The sequence below is a fragment of the Anguilla rostrata genome, chromosome 17 (assembly GCF_018555375.3).
Source record: "Anguilla rostrata isolate EN2019 chromosome 17, ASM1855537v3, whole genome shotgun sequence".
In the NCBI taxonomy this organism is placed as follows: Eukaryota; Metazoa; Chordata; class Actinopteri; order Anguilliformes; family Anguillidae; genus Anguilla; species Anguilla rostrata.
In genome coordinates, this window is record NC_057949.1 from 25,127,739 (window position 1) to 25,146,570 (window position 18,832).

The window sequence follows — 18,832 nt, forward strand, 5'->3', positions numbered from 1 at the left end:
CATTCCTTCAATAATGGCAAGTTGTCCAGGTCCCGAGGCAGAAAAGCATCCCCACACCATCACACTGCCACCACCATGTTTAACTGTTGGTATGATGTTCTCACTGTGAAATGCTGTATTTGCTTTATGCCTGATATAATGGCGCCCATGCCGTTCAAAAAGCACCACTTTTGACTCATCTGTCCATGGAATATTATCTCGAAAGGCCTGGGGATCAGCCAGGTCCTTTTCGAATGTGCGAGATGAGACGGGGGCAATGACGCTTCCTTTCGGTTAGTACTGGTTTCCACATCTTACTGCATGCTCAGAGTCCCATGAATGATCTCTAGTTTGTGACCCTGTACTCTTTCTTATTTGACTGAAATTTTACTGACCTTAGCTTGAGTCGTCTATGGACACACCTGCAGCATGACTGTGTGCTTGTAGAAACTTTGTAGTGGCTGCAATCAAGGCTGGCTGTGTTCACTCAGCTGAAACAAGTTATCAATTAAATTGGTTAATTGGTTCTAGTTACAGGCTGCGATTCACCAGCTGACGTTTTAATAATTAGGTAATTGTAAGTTACTTGCTCAGGATACAGTATCATCCATCTGCTAGCGTTTTTACATAATTACATAACTTAATGGTATTTAAATTTGCTAGTTAAATATCTTGCCAAGGATACAGTGGATACAAGGGTACAATGGCACCTGTGAACCTGCGCCTTTATGTTACAAGACCAGTCTCTACCTATTATACTACACTGCAACCCCATGGTTGACTGAGCAACTAAGGAGGCAGTTACATTTTCACACGAGTGATATGGGTGTTTGACAACATTTTCATTAAATAAATTAAATTATTATTTTTAAAATGTGTTTTTGTTTACTGTTTCCCTTAGTCTAATGTTATATTTTGTCTAAAGATCTGAAACCATTTAGTGAGACATGAAATACTCAATAAGAGAGTGAATCAGGAAGGGGGCGAATACTTTTTCACAGCACTGTAAAAAAAATGCTGTAATTTCTACATGGTGAATACAAAATGAACAAAAGTACCCTTTCAATAAATGCTGAGAACCTGCACATTACCCACATGTTAATTGTTTGATTACATATCTAAAATAAATGTGGAGATTTCACTCAATTTAACTATTTATTCTGAATGTTATGTTAAACCCTTTCACCTTTCTTTTAAAGACAGATACAGAGCATTCAGCACGTAACATATGATAACTGGAATACAAATACAGGATGAATAAAATCATATCATATAAGTATACTAATATCTAGCACACATGTAAAACACAACATGTTTTGTTTGACATATGTTAAGTACTACATATTGTAATGATTAAATAAAAGTTTAAGTCTGTTTGGAAAAATGAATTATGCAGGAAAGGAGAATTTTACTGCAGATTAGAATACAAAACTAGTTTCTCCACAGACTTCATCAGAGTCACTGTACAGGAGTTTCCCTGTAGGTTGCATGAGGCCACTTTCGAGGAAACAAGGCTTTCACTGCAGACTGCATCACTGTTGGATCACTGAATTGAGCACTGTGTTGCAAGGAGAGGGCCCACCTTTGCAGCCGCAGCTGCTGCTGCTGGTCCGAACTCTGCAGCCATGGCAGCAGCTGCAGGTCCGATGTTTGCAGCCACAGCTGCTGCCGCTGGTCCGATCTCTGCGACTATGGCAGCAGCTGCTGCAGCTGCAGCAGTAAGCCCTCCAGCTCCTGCAGCTGCAGGAGCTGCAGTAGCCATCATTGCGGCTCCGGCCCCAATTCCCACCCCAGTTGCCATGAGCACGGCCCCTCCCAGAATCAGCCACGCATTTCTGCGGAGGAAGTCATTGGAGCGCTCTGCTTCCTTCCGTGCCTTCTCAGAATGTCTGTCATCGATCTCTTTCTCCACCCGTTTGATTTCAGAATCGATAATCTTCCTGTACTCTTTTTCTTTCTGTCTCCTGGCCTTCTCCACCTGTTCCAACTGTTTTAGCTTCTTGGTCTCCACCTTGAGCTGTTGCTCCACTTCTGCCTTCCTTGTACTCAGTGTCTTTATGCTCTGATTGACACGTCTCTTCTTCAGCTCAGACTCCTGTTTCTCCTTGTTCATCTGGTTGGAGAAGTCTGCCCAGGCCACTTCCCACTCTGCAGCAGCATGCTTCTTCTCCCTTTCTATTTCTTCCTGTTTTCCCTCCAGATGTTCATGCTGGAAGACTGCAAGGGCCTGGTCCATTTTCTGGAAGGCCTGGTTAGTAAAATAGGGTTTCTCTCGCTGTGCAAGCATGCAGTTGATCATCTCCAGCAGGTCGGCCACCTGGCCGTGATCCTCCCTGTCCTCATTGTTGAAGGGCAGGACCCTCCGGTCAAATCGCTCCACCAGGTCCTGAATCCTTCTGTCTTGCTTGGAGATGAAGTTCTGGAAAGAGTCTCCCTTCAGCTTGTCGGCATGGGTGAAGATGAGGATGGTGTATTGGGCAGCATCGCTCTGGAAGATGGTCTGGATGATCTCCACGCTGCGCTGCTCTTCCTCGGTGTAGCGACCGATCTGCAGCACCAGGAGTATGGCGTGCGGTCCCGGAGCGGACATGGCCAAACACCGCAGGATTTCATCCTGCACGTCCTGCTGGGAGAGTGAGGTGTCGAACAGGCCGGGCGTGTCCACCAGTGTCACTCTCCGCCCCGGCACCGTTCCCCGAGCCTTCTCGCAGCCCCCAGTCACTGAGCTCATACACAGCTCCGATTTGAACCGCTCCTCACCCAGAATTGTGTTGCCTGTCGCGCTCTTCCCTGCCCCCGTCTTCCCCACCAACACCAGCCGCAGCTCCTGGGGAGGGCAACCCCTGCCATGTTGGGAATCTGTGGGAGAGATGGGAGACTGTTTCCACATGGGTGCAAACTTTTCGGATGATCTTCCTACAAAATAAAGTGAAGTACAAAATATATCAAATGTGCAAGGACACAGGCGATTCGTTGGGAATAATCCGACCTGAGGTCTCGTTACATTACATTACATTACATTACATTCATGTGGCAGACGCTTTTTACCCATAGTGTCTCGTGCACAGTAGCCTAGCGGTTTTCGTTCGAAACGCTTCGGAAAAGTTTTAGTTGAGGTTCTCGCTACCACCTGCTTGTATACATAGCCTACGAATGTTTAAGAAACCTAGAATGTGCCCCAGTGTCTAGGCAGTAGCCTAGGCTACGTGTCCTTGGCAACGACTCGGTAGGAAAACGAAACCAAACATCGTGAGGTAGAAAACAAATGCCACGTTGTCCCACCCTCAATCCGGAATTGAAAAATATAATAAAATACAGTGGCCTTCGTGTGTGGACAATGTACAGTGCCGCGAAGAAGTATTTCCTCCTTTCGGATCTTTAGGCAAAATGTAATATTAGACAAAGGGAACTGAGTAAGCACAAAACACATTTTGAAATTATTGTTTCTTTTATTTAGCCTAATGAAAAAAGCTATCAAGCACCCATATCGCCCATGTGAAAAAGTAATTGCCCCTTAAACTTAATAACTGGGTGCACTACCTTCAACGGCAATGTCCGTTTTTCACATTGCTGTGGAGGAAAAACCTACCAACCTAACACTGCTTTAATTCATACATTGGTACGTTTTTGAGCACGAACTGTCTATTTTAGGGCATCAGCATCTCTTTTGGGTTCAATTCAGGACTTTGACTCGACCACTCCAAAACTTTAATTTTGTTTCTTTACAGTGGTGCTTTGCCCCCACAATCGCTGTTTGTGGCTATATTGTGGCGATTTCGCGAGGAAGCAGAGACGGAGACTGGCTTGGCCGTTTTCGAATCGCTCCCGGGGAGCTTCGCTTTATTTGTGACATCTCTTCTAAACGGTAATTCGTAGGCTGACCATCATAGCTGGGCGAAGCCTGATTTTGTCAAACCCCGTTTGCCGTGATTGGCTGCCCCGGCGCAACGGGACTAACCAATCACACAGCCTTAACGGCACATCACACAAAGGTCGGATTTACATACAGCGGGAAACAGCAGCACGAGACACGCAAAACAGAGACAGGCAGGGAATACAACAACAGTATTGGCTAATTGACTAATGACAGAAACATGACGGTGCAAATCATAAACCCGAGGGCTGCTAGCGCTACGGAAGCGATTCCTAGCAGGCTACACACATTCAAAATAACGAGTATTTACACGATCGCGGAGCGGGACAAGTTAACCGCTAACAAGCTAACAATTATTTAGTTACACACAGGCAAGATCGCCACAATATTTATAAATTTAATTTAGTTAATTGGGTTGACTGAGTAACTAACAATGACGTTTTCACACGGGTGATACGGATGTTTGATTGTTTTTTTTAATTAAATACATTCTGTATAAACACGCTCGTGTTGATTGACAGGAGGTCCTGCCATTTTGAGAAGTGTCATTATGAAATGAAAAAGGGAGTTCGGAAATAAAAACGCCATTCGGAAATGCGCCTTTCGTAAAAGTGTCATTATGAAATGAAATGAAGCCATTCGGAAATACAATATGAAATAATTAAATAGCCATGAGGTGGGAATTCTTTAATTATTTCGAAATAAAATTAAGTATTTATTTATTTATTTAATTCTGACTTTTTTGTTTAATAATTTATTCAATTTTGGCACATTTAGTCCTCCATACACGAAGGCCACTGTAGTTTATTTTTTCAATTCCAGATTGAGGGTAGGACAACTTTGAGGTTCGTTATTTTGCTTGACGTCAAGACCTCAGAATGTTAAGTTTCGTTTTCCTAACAAGTAACGGAAAAGGTTAAATCCCCATGAATTTGCGACCTAGCCTCTGGGGTCGCATTCTACGTTTCGAAAACCACCGACTGCATTTAAGTTTACAACGAATCACTTGTGTCCCCATTTCATTTATTTTGTCGGAAGACCATCCGAAAAGTTTGTATCCATCGCACCCGAACTTGTGCCAAGAAGAGATATGCAATCCTCAAAAGGGTGGTACCGTGCAAAAGGTCGGTGTAAGTATTAATGTTCTCTTATAGTAGGCTGCCTAGGGTAAAGTAATTCCAAGCCAAAAGAAACAAACAAAAAACTATCGTACCGATCTGTTTACGATCCTAATAACCGTATAATTGAGATTGTATTTGACTGGCTTAACAATCAAGTAACATGACAGTAAGGGGCATCATGCAACAAATATATTTGAGGTGAAACTGATGCTACCTTAATTTTGAAAGTATTTATATTCCAGTTGTAGTTTTCATAGGCTCACCCTTTTTCATTTATACTGTTATACTGAAAAATATATGATATTTTAATGAGTAGGCTTTGCTTAATATATTTGATTTGGGGCTTTCCTTATATAGCCTAATCTTCTCCGGTATGTCAGTCTTTGTGGATGATGAAATGTGTGTCTTGTGAATAAAAGTGCATACTGTTACTAACCTGCCTAAATATGTACTTCATTCTTTGTACTTTTGCTCCCCAGACACCAGCCAACTAAGTACAATTTCTGTATTTGTGCCAATGAACACTCTTAAATGACTGTTGCAATCCATTTTATAAACACTCAGCATTAGCACAATCATTTTTTGTGCTTTGCCAAAGTAGAAATGTTTGTTTTGTACAAACCAACCACCTTTGCGCCGTGAGCTGCATTTTTACATTATCATAATAAGCACTGTTGTGCAAGATGCTACTGAATCCAGTGAGCGGTCAGTACTTCCTGTGTGGAAACAGTCTCCCATCTCTCCCACAGATTCTCAACATGGCAGGGGTTGCCCTCCCCAGGAGCTGCGGCTGGTGTTGGTGGGGAAGACGGGGGCAGGGAAGAGCGCGACAGGCAACACAATTCTGGGTGAGGAGCGGTTCAAATCGGAGCTGTGTATGAGCTCAGTGACTGGGGGCTGTGAGAAGGCTCGGGGAACGGTGCTGGGGCGGAGAGTGACACTGGTGGACACGCCCGGCCTGTTCGACACCTCACTCTCCCAGCAGGACGTGAAGGATGAAATCCTGCGGTGTTTGGCCATGTCCGCTCCAGGACCGCACGCCATACTCCTGGTGCTGCAGATTGGCCGCTTCACTGAGGAAGAGCAGCGCAGCGTGGAGATCATCCAGACCATCTTCCAGAGCGATGCTGCCCAATACACCATCCTCATCTTCACCCATGCCGACAGGCTGAAGGGAATCTCTTTCCAGAACTTCATCTCCAAGCAAGACAGAAGGATTCAGGACCTGGTGGAGCGATTTGACCGGAGGGTCCTGCCCTTCAACAATGAGGACAGGGAGGATCACGGCCAGGTGGCTGACCTGCTGGAGATGATCAACCGCATGCTTGCACAGAGAGAGAAACCCTATTTCACTAACCAGGCCTTCCAGAAAATGGACCAGGCCCTTGCAGACTTCCAGCATGAACATCTGGAGGGAAAACGGAAAGAAATAGAAAGGGAGAAGAAGCGTGCTGCTGAAAAGTGGGAAGTGGCCTGGGCAGATTTTTCCATCCAGATGAACGACAAGAAACTGGAGACTGAGCTGAAGAAGAGACGCATCGAGCAGAACATAAAGACACTGAGTACAAAGAAGGCTGAAGTGGAGCAACAGCTTGAGGTGGAGACCAAGAAGCTAAAACAGTTGGAACAGGTGGAGAAGGCCAGGGGACAGAAAGAAAAAGAGTACAGGAAGATTATCGATTCTGAAATCAAACGGGTGGAGAAAGAGATCGATGACAGATATTCTGAGAGTGCACGGGAGGAAGCAGAGGGCTCCTATGACTTCCTCCGCAAAAATGCGTGGCTGATTCTGGGAGGGGCCGCGCTCGTGGCAACTGGGGTGGGAATTGGGGCCGGAGCCGCAATGATGGCTACTGCAGCTCCTGCAGCTGCAGGAGCTGGAGGGCTTACTGCTGCAGCTGCAGCAGCTGCTGCCATGGCTGCAGAGATGGGAACAGCAGCAGCAGCTGTGGCTGCAAATATTGGACCTGCAGCTGCTGCCGTGGCTGCAGAGATCGGACCAGCAGCAGTAGCTGCGGCTGCAAATGTGGCCCCTCTCCTTGCAGCACAGTGCTCAATTCAGTGATCCAATGCTGATGCAGCCTGCAGTGAAAGCCTTGTTTCCTCTAAAGTGGCCTCATGCAACCTACAGGGAAACTCCTGTACAGTGACTCTGATGAAGTCTGCGGAGAAAATTGTATTCTCATCTACAGTAAAATTCTCCTTTCTTGCATAATTTTATTTTTCCAAACAGACTTTGTTAAACTTTTCTTTAATCATTACATTATCTAGCACTTAGCATATGTCGAACAAAATATATTGTGTTTGACATGTGCTGTGTGCTAGATATTAGTATACCTTTTTGATTTTATTCATCCTGTATTTGTATTCCAGTTATCATATGTTACATTCTGAATTCTCTCTATCTGTCTTTAAAAGAATGGTGAAAGGGTTTAACATAACATTCAGATTAAATAGTTAAATTGAGTGAAATCTCCACATTTATGTTAGATATGTAATCAAACAATTCACATGTGGTTAATGTGCAGGTTCTCAGCTTTTATTAAAAGGGTACTTTCATTCCATATTCACCATGTAGAAATTGCAGCACTTTTTTATACAGTGCTGTTACATTACATTACTGGCATTTATCAGACGCTAGTTTCAGAGCGATTTAGACAAAACTTTTGACAAGCATTAACTGAGTAAAACAGCTAATATTCTGAAAGAATTCTTTGTATTTAATGGAAAACAGTTATCACAACTCCCTCACTTCGGTACAAGCCCGTGTTCTTCCACTGTCAATCCAACTTAACTTGCACTGTGTAAAATATAGCCACAGTCCCTGACTATTAAAGCACATCATTCAGATTGATATATGCAAAAGCAAAATTCAAACTGACTTCTGAGTTTTCTTGCATTAATGTAAAAACAGTTATAAATCCCAATATTGTGAAGTACTTTTCAGTATCAACAAATTAACTAAATGTATGATAAATATGTGACATTGGGAGGAGCATCCAGGATGATGCAGTTCAGTTAATTTGTATCTTCTAGTTTCTGGGAAATGTCAGACACTTATGACATTTTGTGCCTTGCACCACAGTGTGATTTGCCCTCTGCATGGAAAGGATCGAGTGTGCCGATTGTCCTCCTCTGCCCCCTCCATTGCTCGCTGCTGCCCAATCCTTGCCTTTCTCCCTGTCCTGTCTTGCCCGCAAGTGCTCATGTAATGTGAAATGCAAGTAAAGCACACTACTCCTGGCCGGGTTCAATCCCCGGCAGTGGTACTTCTGGCTTGGTCAGACGTTCCTACGAACACAATTGGCAGTGTTCGCGGGTGGGAAGCCGGTGAGGGTATGAGTCCTGATCGTTGCATTAGTGACTCATGCTGGTTGGTCGGGGCACCTGGGAGAAAATGGCAAAACAAAGCACACTACTCCTAAATAAAAAATCTAGACTATAGATTATAATGGATATCTTCCTTGAAAGATATCTTCCCTGCACCCTTGGTGCTTGGCCACCTAACAAGGAACATAATATGACCCTAAACTCTTATTAAATTTATTATTAGCATTGTTACACGTTATTATGATTGTCAATGGTGTATGTTTTCACTGGTAGCAAAATAAATAAATACAATTATTATATTATAATTGTTGTTATTGTGGTTATTATCAAGCATTTCTCATTTTGACATAATTTCAATTTTGTTTTAAGTTTAACATGGCTTAGAAATTTGTTTTACAACCCACCGTTAAAACAACATCCCAAGTTTCATCATCTGTTTGATATAGTGTAGAATGTTAAAGAAGCTGACATAGATTCCTGCCTATGCACAATTTGACAGTGTTTTGTTTCCATAATCACCACTTTTTGGATAGCACCTCCAAGTGGTCAAATGTTACAAAATGCAGCATGTTTTCTTGGGTCCTTGCAAGAAGAAGTAGTACTGACACACTCATATATTCCAAAATATAGTTTCAGCTTGTGATTCTTTGTTTCACAAATTACAAGAAAAAGGATGCTGATATTTTCTATTTGATTAATGTAGTTTTTCTTTTAGCTAAATATTGCATACACACATCAAAGTTGTTTTTACTTATTGCAGATGGTGCTAAGCTTTATATTGAAACGATTTTCTCCTCTTTTAACAGAAAGGCTGTTATCATGATCAAACTTAGGAACAGATACAGTGTTTTTGTTTCAGAGTGTCATTGCTTCCCCCTGGCATGTAATGTTGTCCTTTTGTACTCTTCTGTCAAAAAACCCCAGTCACTCAGTTTTGAACAAAAATGTCTAAACTACAGTCAAACGCAACAAATCCCAACAAGTATGCATGTGTATACAGGTATGCTAGTAGTAATAGTGTTTGTGAATGGTAACTGTAAACAGTAATTATTTTACAGTACATTGGTTAATGCGAAACAAAATATTTAAATCCTATCAAGAGGTAATATTAAGAGTTATGAGAAAAAGCTGTGTATCTTTTAAAAAATGAATTCTTAAAAATATACTCACTAAATCCTGAAGTTACTGCTCTTGACCAAGTATGACTTGTGTTCCAGTTACTAAACTTTAAATAAGAAAAATTTGTAATTTTTTTTACCTGATTCACAGACTTCAACTTGGAATGGCTGTCGCAGATAAACGACAGCCATTGCTAGACAACTCCAGACTTACATTCAGCCAGCCTTGACCAAAAAAAAATTATAGTATTTGACATTTTATTTGTGAATACAAGCTGTTCTAAATGTGTTCTTGTAGTTCTAATATCAGACAATAACAATAATGATTGGCTATGAAATGGTGACCCTGACACCAGATAAGAGAGCAAAATATAACTTTGGAATCAAATTGTCATAATAATAGTACAGGGTTATAATTCAATTTTATAACAGATAACCATGATTTATCAGTGCTTTCAAGCATATATAGAGTGAGATGAAAGTATTTGCCTGGTTTCCTCTACTATTGCATATTTGTCACACTGATTGCTTTCAGATCTTTAGACAAAATGTAATATTTGACATTTTGTTTTTCATTGTTACAAAACATATTTAAGATTATTATTTAATTTATCTAATGAAAAAAGTTATCAAATAATCATATCACCCATGTGAAAAAGTAGCTTCCCCCTTAAATTTAAATGGACTGCATTTAAGAGAGTGTCATTTTACCATTTAAATATAATAACTGGTTGCAGCACCTTTAGTAGCAATGCAACCAAATGCTTCCTATAATTTGACATCAATCCTTTACTTTACTGAGGAGGAATTTTTGGAATTTTTGGAATTTTTTTAGGTTTTTCGAATATGAACTGCTCATTTCAGGCCTGAATAGGGCACTCAAAAACTACATTTTTTTTTGTTTCTTTTCAGCCATTGAGATGTAGACTTACTTTTTGTGTTTTTTAAATTATTGTTTACGTTGTCGTGCTGCGTTACCAAATTACCTTTCAGTCTCAGCTCCCGGACGGATGGCCAGACATGCCTTTTTAGTGCAGAGCTGAATTCATCTTTCCTTCAATAATGGCCAGTTGTTCAGGTCCCGAGGCAGCAAAGCATCCCCACACCACCACCATGTTTAACTGTTGGTATGATGTTCTCACTGTGAAATGCTGTATTTGCTTTATGCCTGATATAATGGTACCCATGCCGTTCAAAAAGCACCACTTTTGACTCATCTGTCCATGGAATATTATCTCGAAAGGCCTGGGGATCAGCCAGGTCCTTTTTCGCGAATGTGAGACGAGCACTGACGTTCCTTTCGGATAGTGCTGGTTTCCTACTCGCCCATGAATCCCAGTTTTGCCCTGTCTCTTTCTTATTGCGAACACTGACCTTAGCTGAGGCTAGACACCTGCACATAGTGTGCTTGTAGAAACTTTGTAGTGACTACTTCACTCTGATGGTAAGGTTCAAAACGAGCAAAGTTGAGATTCAACAGGGCTGGCTGCAGTCAAGGCTGGCTGTGTTCACTCAGCTGAAACAAGTTATCAATTAAATTTGGTTAATTGGTTACATTACATTGCATTACAGGCATTTAGCAGACGCTATTATCCATCTGCTAGCGTTTTTACATAATTACATAACTTAAATGGATATTAAATTTGCTAAGTTAAATATCTTGCTCAAGGATACAGTGGATACAAGGGTACAATGGCACCTGTGAACCTGCGGCCTTTATGTTACAAGACCAGGTCTCTACCTATTATACTACACTGCCACCCCATGGTTGACTGAGTAACTAAGGAGGCAGTTACATTTTCACACGAGTGATATGGGTGTTTGACAACATTTTCATTAAATAAATTAAATTATTATTTTTAAAATGTGTTTTTGCTTACTGTTTCCCTTAGTCTAATGTTATATTTTGTCTAAATATCTGAAACCATTTAGTGAGACATGAAATACTCAATAAGAGAGTGAATCAGGAAGGGGGCGAATACTTTTTCACAGCACTGTAAAAAAAGTGCTGTAATTTCTACATGGTGAATACAAAATGAACAAAAGTACCCTTTCAATAAATGCTGAGAACCTGCACATTACCCACATGTGAATTGTTTGATTACATATCTAAAATAAATGTGGAGATTTCACTCAATTTAACTATTTAATCTGAATGTTATGTTAAACCCTTTCACCATTCTTTTAAAGACAGATACAGAGCATTCAGCACGTAACATATGATAACTGGAATACAAATACAGGATGAATAAAATCAAATAAGTATACTAATATCTAGCACATAGCACATGTAAAACACAACATGTTTTGTTTGACATATGTTAAGTACTACATATTGTAATGATTAAATAAAAGTTTAAGTCTGTTTGGAAAAATGAATTATGCAGGAAAGGAGAATTTTACTGCAGATGAGAATACAAAACTAGTTTCTCCACAGACTTCATCAGAGTCACTGTACAGGAGTTTCCCTGTAGGTTGCATGAGGCCACTTTCGATGAAACAAGGCTTTCACTGCAGACTGCATCACTGTTGGATCACTGAATTGAGCACTGGGTTGCAAGGAGAGGGCCCACCTTTGCAGCCGCAGCTGCTGCTGGTTCGAACTCTGCAGCCACGGCAGCAGCTGCTGCCACTGGTCCGATCTCTATGACTATGGCAGCAGCTGCTGCAGCTGCACCAGTAAGCCCACTAGCTCCTGCAGCTGCAGGAGCTGCAGCAGCCATCACGGTGGCTCCGGCCCCAATTCCCACCCAAGTTGCCATGAGCGCGGCCCCTCCCAGAATCAGCAACGCGTTTCTGTGGAAGAAGTCATTGGAGCTCTCTGCTTCCTTCCGTGCCTTCTCAGAATGTCTGTCATCGATCTCTTTCTCCACCCGTTTGATTTCAGAATCGATAATCTTCCTGTACTCTTTTTCTTTCTGTCTCCTGGCCTTTTCCACCTGTTCCAACTGTTTTAGCTTCTTGGTCTCCACCTCAAGCTGTTGCTCCACTTCAGCCTTCCTTCTACTCAGTGTCTTTATGTTCTGCTCGATACGTCTCTTCTTCAGCTCAGACTCCTGTTTCTCCTTGTTCATCTGGCTGGAGAAATCTGCCCAGGCCACTTCCCACTTTGCAGCAGCACGCTTCTTCTCTCTTTCTATTTCTTCCTGTTTTCTCTCCAGATGTTCATGCTGGAAGACTTTCAGGGCCTGGTCCATATTCTGGAAGGCCTGGTTAGTGAAATAGGGTTTCTCTCTCTGTGCAAGCATGCGGTCGATCATCTCCAGCAGGTCAGCCACCTGGCCGTGATCCTCCCTGTCCTCATTGTTGAAGGGCAGGACCCTCCGGTCAAATCGCTCCACCAGGCCCTGAATCCTTCTGTCTTGCTTGGAGATGAAGTTCTGGAAAGAGTCTCCCTTCAGCTTGTCGGCATGGGTGAAGATGAGGATGGTGTATTGGGCAGCATCGCTCTGGAAGATGGTCTGGATGATCTCCACGCTGCGCTGCTCTTCCTCGGTGTAGTGACCGATCTGCAGCACCAGGAGTATGGCGTGCGGTCCCGGAGCGGACATAGCCAAACACCGCAGGATTTCATCCTGCACGTCCTGCTGGGAGAGTGAGGTGTCGAACAGGCCGGGCGTGTCCATCAGTGTCACTCTCCGCCCCAGCACCGTTCCCCGAGCCTTCTCACAGCCCCCAGTCACTGAGCTCATACACAGCTCCGATTTGAACCGCTCCTCACCCAGAATTGTGTTGCCTGTCGCGCTCTTCCCTGCCCCTGTCTTCCCCACCAACACCAGCCGCAGCTCCTGGGGAGGGCAACCCCTGCCATGTTGGGAATCTGTGGGAGAGATGGGAGACTGTTTCCACATGGGTGCAAACTTTTCGGATGATCTTCCTACAAAATAAAGTGAAGTACAAAATATATCAAATGTGCAAGGACACAGGCGATTCGTTGGGAATAATCCGACCTGAGGTCTCGTTACATTACATTACATTACATTACATTACATTCATTTGGCAGACGCTTTTTACCCATAGTGTCTCGTGCACACTATCCTAGCGGTTTTCGTCCGAAACTCTTCGGAAACGTTTTAGTTGAGGTTCTCGCTACCACCTGCTTGTATACATAGCCTACGAATGTTTTCGAAACCTAGAATGTGCCCCAGTGTTTAGGCAGTAGCCTAGGCTACGTGCCCTTGGCAACGACTCGACATCGTGAGGTAGAAAACAAATGCCACGTTGTCCCACCCTCAATCCGGAATTGAAAAATTTAATACATACAGTGGCCTTCGTGTGTGGACAATATACAGTGCCGCGAAGAAGTATTTCCTCCTTTCCCGATTTCCTCTATTCTTGCATATTTGTCACTCTGAATAGTTTCGGATCTTTAGGCAAAATGTAATATTAAACAAATGGAAACTGAGTAAACACAAAACACATTTTGAAATTATTGTTTCTTTTATTTGTCTAATGAAAAAAGCTATCAAACACCCATATCGCCTATGTGAATAAGTAATTGCCCCTTAATCTTAATAACTGGGTGCACTGCGTTCAACGGCAATGTCCGTTTTTCACATTGCTGTGGAGGAAAAACCTACCAACCTAACACTGCTTTAATTCATACATTGCTATGTTTTTGAGCACGAACTGTCAATTTTAGGTCCTGCCACAGCATCTCTTTTGGGTTCAATTCAGGACTTTGACTCGGCCACTCCAAAACTTTAATTTTGTTTCTTTACAGTGGTGCTTTGCCCCCACTACGCTGTTTGTGGCTATATTTATAAATTTAATTTAGTTAATTGGGTTGACTGAGTAACTAACAATGACTTTTTCACACGGGTGATACGGATGTTTGATTGTTTTTTTAATTAAATACATTCTGTGTTTACTAAGTTTCCCTTTGTCTAATATTACATTTTGTCGAAAGATCTGAAGCTATTCGGTATGGAAAATATGCAAGAATAGAGGAAATCGCGAAATGGGCAAATACTTTTCACGCTCGTGTTTATTGACAGGAGGTCTTGCCATTTTGAGAAGTGTCATTATGAAATGAAAAAGGGAGTTCGGAAATAACGCATTCGAAATGCGCCATTTTTCGTGAAATAGCCGCAATCCATGAGATTAAAAATGTCATTTATAATGATTTTTAATCCATTCTGTAAATTAAATAATTTAATTCAATTAAATTAGCCCATGCAGGTGGCATGTAGTTTAATTTTTCAATCAGATATAAAACTTGAGGTTCTTATTTTGCTTGATCAAATTCAGAATTTTTTCGTTTAATAATTATCATTTGGCACATTTAGCCCCATACGAGGACTGTAGTTTTTTTCAATTCCGATTGAGGTAGACATGAGGTCGTTATTTGCTGACGTCAAGACTCAGATGTAATCGTTTCACATAACGGAAAGTTAACAGAATTGCGACCAGCCTCTGGGGTCGCATCACGTTTCGAAAACCACCGACTGCATTTGAGTAAAGTTTACAACGAATCACTTGTGTCCCCATTTCATTTATTTTGTCGGAAGACCATCCGAAAAGTTTGTATCCATCGCTCCCGAACCTGTGCAAAGAAGAGATATGCAATCGTCAAAAGGGTCGTACCGTGTAAAAGGTCGGTATAAGTATTAATGTTCTGTTACAGTAGGCTGCCTAGGGAAAAGTAATTCCAAGCCTAAAGAAACAAACAAAAACCTATCGTACCGATATTTTAAAGATCCTAATAAACGTATAATTGAAATTGTATTTGAGTGGCTTAACAATCAAGTAACATGACAGTAAGGGGTATCGTGCAACCTTCATTTTGAAAATATTTATATTCCAGTTGTAGTTTTCATAGGCTCACCCTTTTTCATTTATACTGTTATACTGAAAAATATATGATATTTTAATGAGTAGGCTTTGCTTAATATATTTGGATTGGGGCTGTCCTTATATAGCCTAATCTTCTCCGGTATGTCAGTCTTTCTGGATGATGAAATGTGTGTCTTGTGAATAAAAGTACATACTGTTACTAACCTGCCTAAATATGTACTTCATTCTTTGTACTTTTGCTGCCCAAACACCAGCCAACTAAGTGCAGTTTCTGCATTTGTGCCAGTGAACACTCTTAAATGACTGTTCCCATCCTTTTTATAACCACTCAGCATTAGCACAATCATTTTTTGTGCTTTGCCAAAGTAGAAATGTTTGTTTTGTACAAACCAACCACCTTTTTACATTATCATAATAAGCACTGTTCTGCAAGATGCTACCGAATCCAGTGAGCGGTCAGTACTTCCTGTGTGGAAACAGTCTCCCATCTCTCCCACAGATTCTCAACATGGCAGGGGTTTCACTCCCCGGGAGCTGCGGCTGGTGTTGGTGGGGAAGACGGGGGCAGGGAAGAGCGCGACAGGCAACACAATTCTGGGTGAGGAGCGGTTCAAATCGGAGCTGTGTATGAGCTCAGTGACTGGGGGCTGTGAGAAGGCTCGGGGAACGGTGCTGGGGCGGAGAGTGACACTGGTGGACACGCCCGGCCTGTTCGACACCTCACTCTCCCAGCAGGACGTGCAGGATGAAATCCTGCGGTGTTTGGCCATGTCCGCTCCAGGACCGCACGCCATACTCCTGGTGCTGCAGATCGGCCGCTTCACTGAGGAAGAGCAGCGCAGCGTGGAGATCATCCAGACCATCTTCCAGAGCGATGCTGCCAAATACACCATCCTCATCTTCACCCATGCCGACAGGCTGAAGGGAGCCACTTTCCAGAACTTCATCTCCAAGCAAGGCAAAATAATTCAGGACCTGGTGGAGCGATTTGACCGGAGGGTCCTGCCCTTCAACAATGAGGACAGGGAGGATCACGGCCAGGTGGCTGACCTGCTGGAGATGATCAACCGCATGCTTGCACAGAGAGAGAAACCCTATTTCACTAACCAGGCCTTCCAGAATATGGACCAGGCCCTGGAATTCTTCCTGAATGAATATCTGGAGGGAAAACAGGAAGAAATAGAAAGGGAGAAGAAGCCTGCTGCTGAAAAGTGGGAACAGGATTGGGCAGATTTTTCCAACCAGATGAACAAGGAGAAACAGCAGTCTGAGCTGGAGAAGAGACGTATTGAGCAGAACATAAAGACACTGAGTACAAAGAAGGCAGAAGTGGAGCAACAGCTTGAGGTGGAGACCAAGAAGCTAAAACAGTTGGAACAGGTGGAGGAGGCCAGGAGACAGAGAGAAAATGAGTACAGGAAGTTTATCGATTCTGAAATCAAACGGGTGGAGAAAGAGATCGATGACAGATATTCTGAGAGAGCTCCTGGAGGGCTTGCTGGTGCAACTGCAGCAGCTGCTGCCATGGCTGCAGAGTTCGGACCAGCAGCAGCTGTGGCTGCAAAGGTGGGCCCTCTCCTTGCAGCACAGTGCTCAATTCAGTAATCCAACGCTGATGCAGTCTGCAGTGAAAGCCTTGTTTCCTCGAAAGTGGCCTCATGCAACCTACAGGGAAACTCCTGTCCAGTGACTCTGATTAAGTCTGCGGAGAAAATTGTTTTGTATTCTCATCTACAGCAAAATTCTCCTTTCTTGCATAATTTTATTTTTCCAAACAGACTGAAACTTAAACTTTTCTTTAATCTTTACAATATCTAGCACGTAGCATATGTCAAACAAAAAAATGTTGTGCTGTGCTGTGTGCTAGATATTAGCATACCTTTTTGATTTTATTCATCCTGTATTTGTATTCCAGTTATCATATGTTACATGCTGAATGCTCTCTGTCTTTAAAAGAATGGTGAAAGGGTTTAACATAACATTCAGATTAAATAGTTAAATTGAGTGAAATCTCCACATTTATTTTAGATATGTAATCAAACAATTCACATGTGGTTAATGTGCAGGTTCTCAGCATTTATTAAAAGGGTATTTTCATTCATTTTGTATTCACCATGTAGAAATTGCAGCACTTTTTTATGCAGTGCTGTGAAAAAGTATTCGCCCCCTTCCTGATTTCCTCTATTCTTTAATATTTGTCACACTGACTAGTTTCAGATATTTAGACAAAATGTAATAATAGACAAAGGCAAACTGAGTAAACACAAGACGCATTTTGAAATGATTATTTCTTTTATTTAATGAAAGAAAAGTTATCAAACTCCCATATCACTCGTGTGAAAAAAAGTCATTTTTGGTCAGTCAATCAACAAAACTAAATTAAATTAATAATTATAGCCACAGGCAGTGATATTGGAGGCCAAGCATCCAGGATTATCTGCAGAGCAACTTCAATTTGTATCTTTCTGAGTTTTCTGCAAAAATGTAAAAGAAATTATGCGACAATTTAGTAGCCTTCGCACCACAGTTGTGCTGCCGGGGTGCACTGCATGCTGCAGTGGGAGAGGGTGATGAGCAGAGTGTGCATGTTTCAGTTGTTTGTTTCTCTCAGTCTGGCACATGCACACTTAATGGCCTAATGGCGCTGGACCACCAGCCCTTTTGCCCCTCTAGAGCAAAAGTGCCCCCTTGAGTTGTATGTAATATGACCCTAAACTCTTAAACTCTTATTAAATTTATTATTAGCATTGTTACATGTTATTATGATTGTCAATTGAGTATGTTTTCACTGGTAACAAAATAAATAAATACAATTATTATATTATAATTGTTGTTATTGTGGTTATTATCAAGCATTTCTCATTTTGACATAATTTGAACTGTTTAACATGACTTAGAAATTTGTTTTACAACCCACCGTTAAAACAACATCCCAAGTTTCATCATCTGTTTGATATAGTGTAGAATGTTTAAGAAGCTGACATAGATTCCTGCGTATGCACAACTTGACAGTATTTTATTTCCATAATCACTACTTTTTGGATGGTACCTCCAGGTGGTCAAATGTTACAAAATGCAACATGTTTTCTTGGGTCCTTGCAAGAAGAAGTAGTGCTGACCCTCGGAGGAGTTCAATTTTGGCATTTCAATGAAACCAGAATGGTGGGGAAAATATACTGTATATCTATCAGTGTGCCATATATATATATATATATATATATATATAATTTTATTTTTTATTTTTTTAATCCACCAAGGGGTTCTAGGGGCTGCCATGGACTCCCAAGGTACAAAATAATAATAGTGGAAGAAACAAACAAATTCAATGGGTGCCTATGCATCAGTGTTACTTGGCCCTTATTAGATTCAGCTGATTGAACTCAGCCAGGCTTGTCTGCAGCCAGCCCTGTTAAATCTAAACCTCTGTTGAATCTTACCATCAGGGTAAAGTAGTCACCACAAAGTTTCTATAAACACCAGACGAGTTTTGTTTTTTGCTCATAGGTAGGCCTATGCCTCGCCATTTTGAGGATTCTTTTAAAATAGTTAATTGGTGCCTTCATATTTATATTTACACGATTTCAATAATTGTGACACTTCGGACCCCTTTGACA

The 18,832-nt window shown here is 41.9% G+C and overlaps 3 protein-coding genes across 4 annotated transcripts; 2 read left to right on the top strand and 1 right to left on the bottom strand.

The window, feature by feature from the left end:
* Positions 1-1,121: 1,121 nt before the first annotated feature.
* Positions 1,122-13,322, bottom strand: LOC135244091 (uncharacterized). The gene is made up of 4 exons (XM_064316290.1): positions 11,960-13,322; positions 5,949-6,382; positions 5,733-5,818; positions 1,122-2,838 (listed from the first exon to the last, which is right to left on the bottom strand). Exons 1-4 carry the CDS (start codon positions 13,271-13,273, stop codon positions 1,523-1,525), a joined length of 3,150 nt encoding a protein of 1,049 aa, XP_064172360.1. The 5' UTR covers positions 13,274-13,322; the 3' UTR covers positions 1,122-1,522.
* LOC135243169 (GTPase IMAP family member 9-like) lies at positions 4,390-7,440 on the top strand. 2 transcript variants are annotated; one of them, XM_064314785.1, is made up of 2 exons: positions 4,390-4,983; positions 5,724-7,440. In XM_064314785.1, the coding sequence occupies exons 1-2, from the start codon at positions 4,944-4,946 to the stop codon at positions 7,037-7,039; spliced, it is 1,356 nt and encodes a 451-aa protein (XP_064170855.1). In that variant the 5' UTR covers positions 4,390-4,943; the 3' UTR covers positions 7,040-7,440. The 2 variants fall into 2 exon arrangements, with proteins under 2 accessions (XP_064170855.1, XP_064170856.1); XM_064314786.1 differs by having other exon boundaries at positions 4,398-4,977.
* Positions 13,323-14,856: 1,534 nt separating the features above from the next.
* Positions 14,857-18,045, top strand: LOC135243170 (GTPase IMAP family member 9-like). The gene is made up of 2 exons (XM_064314787.1): positions 14,857-15,018; positions 15,718-18,045. Exons 1-2 carry the CDS (start codon positions 14,985-14,987, stop codon positions 16,821-16,823), a joined length of 1,140 nt encoding a protein of 379 aa, XP_064170857.1. The 5' UTR covers positions 14,857-14,984; the 3' UTR covers positions 16,824-18,045.
* Positions 18,046-18,832: the final 787 nt, after the last annotated feature.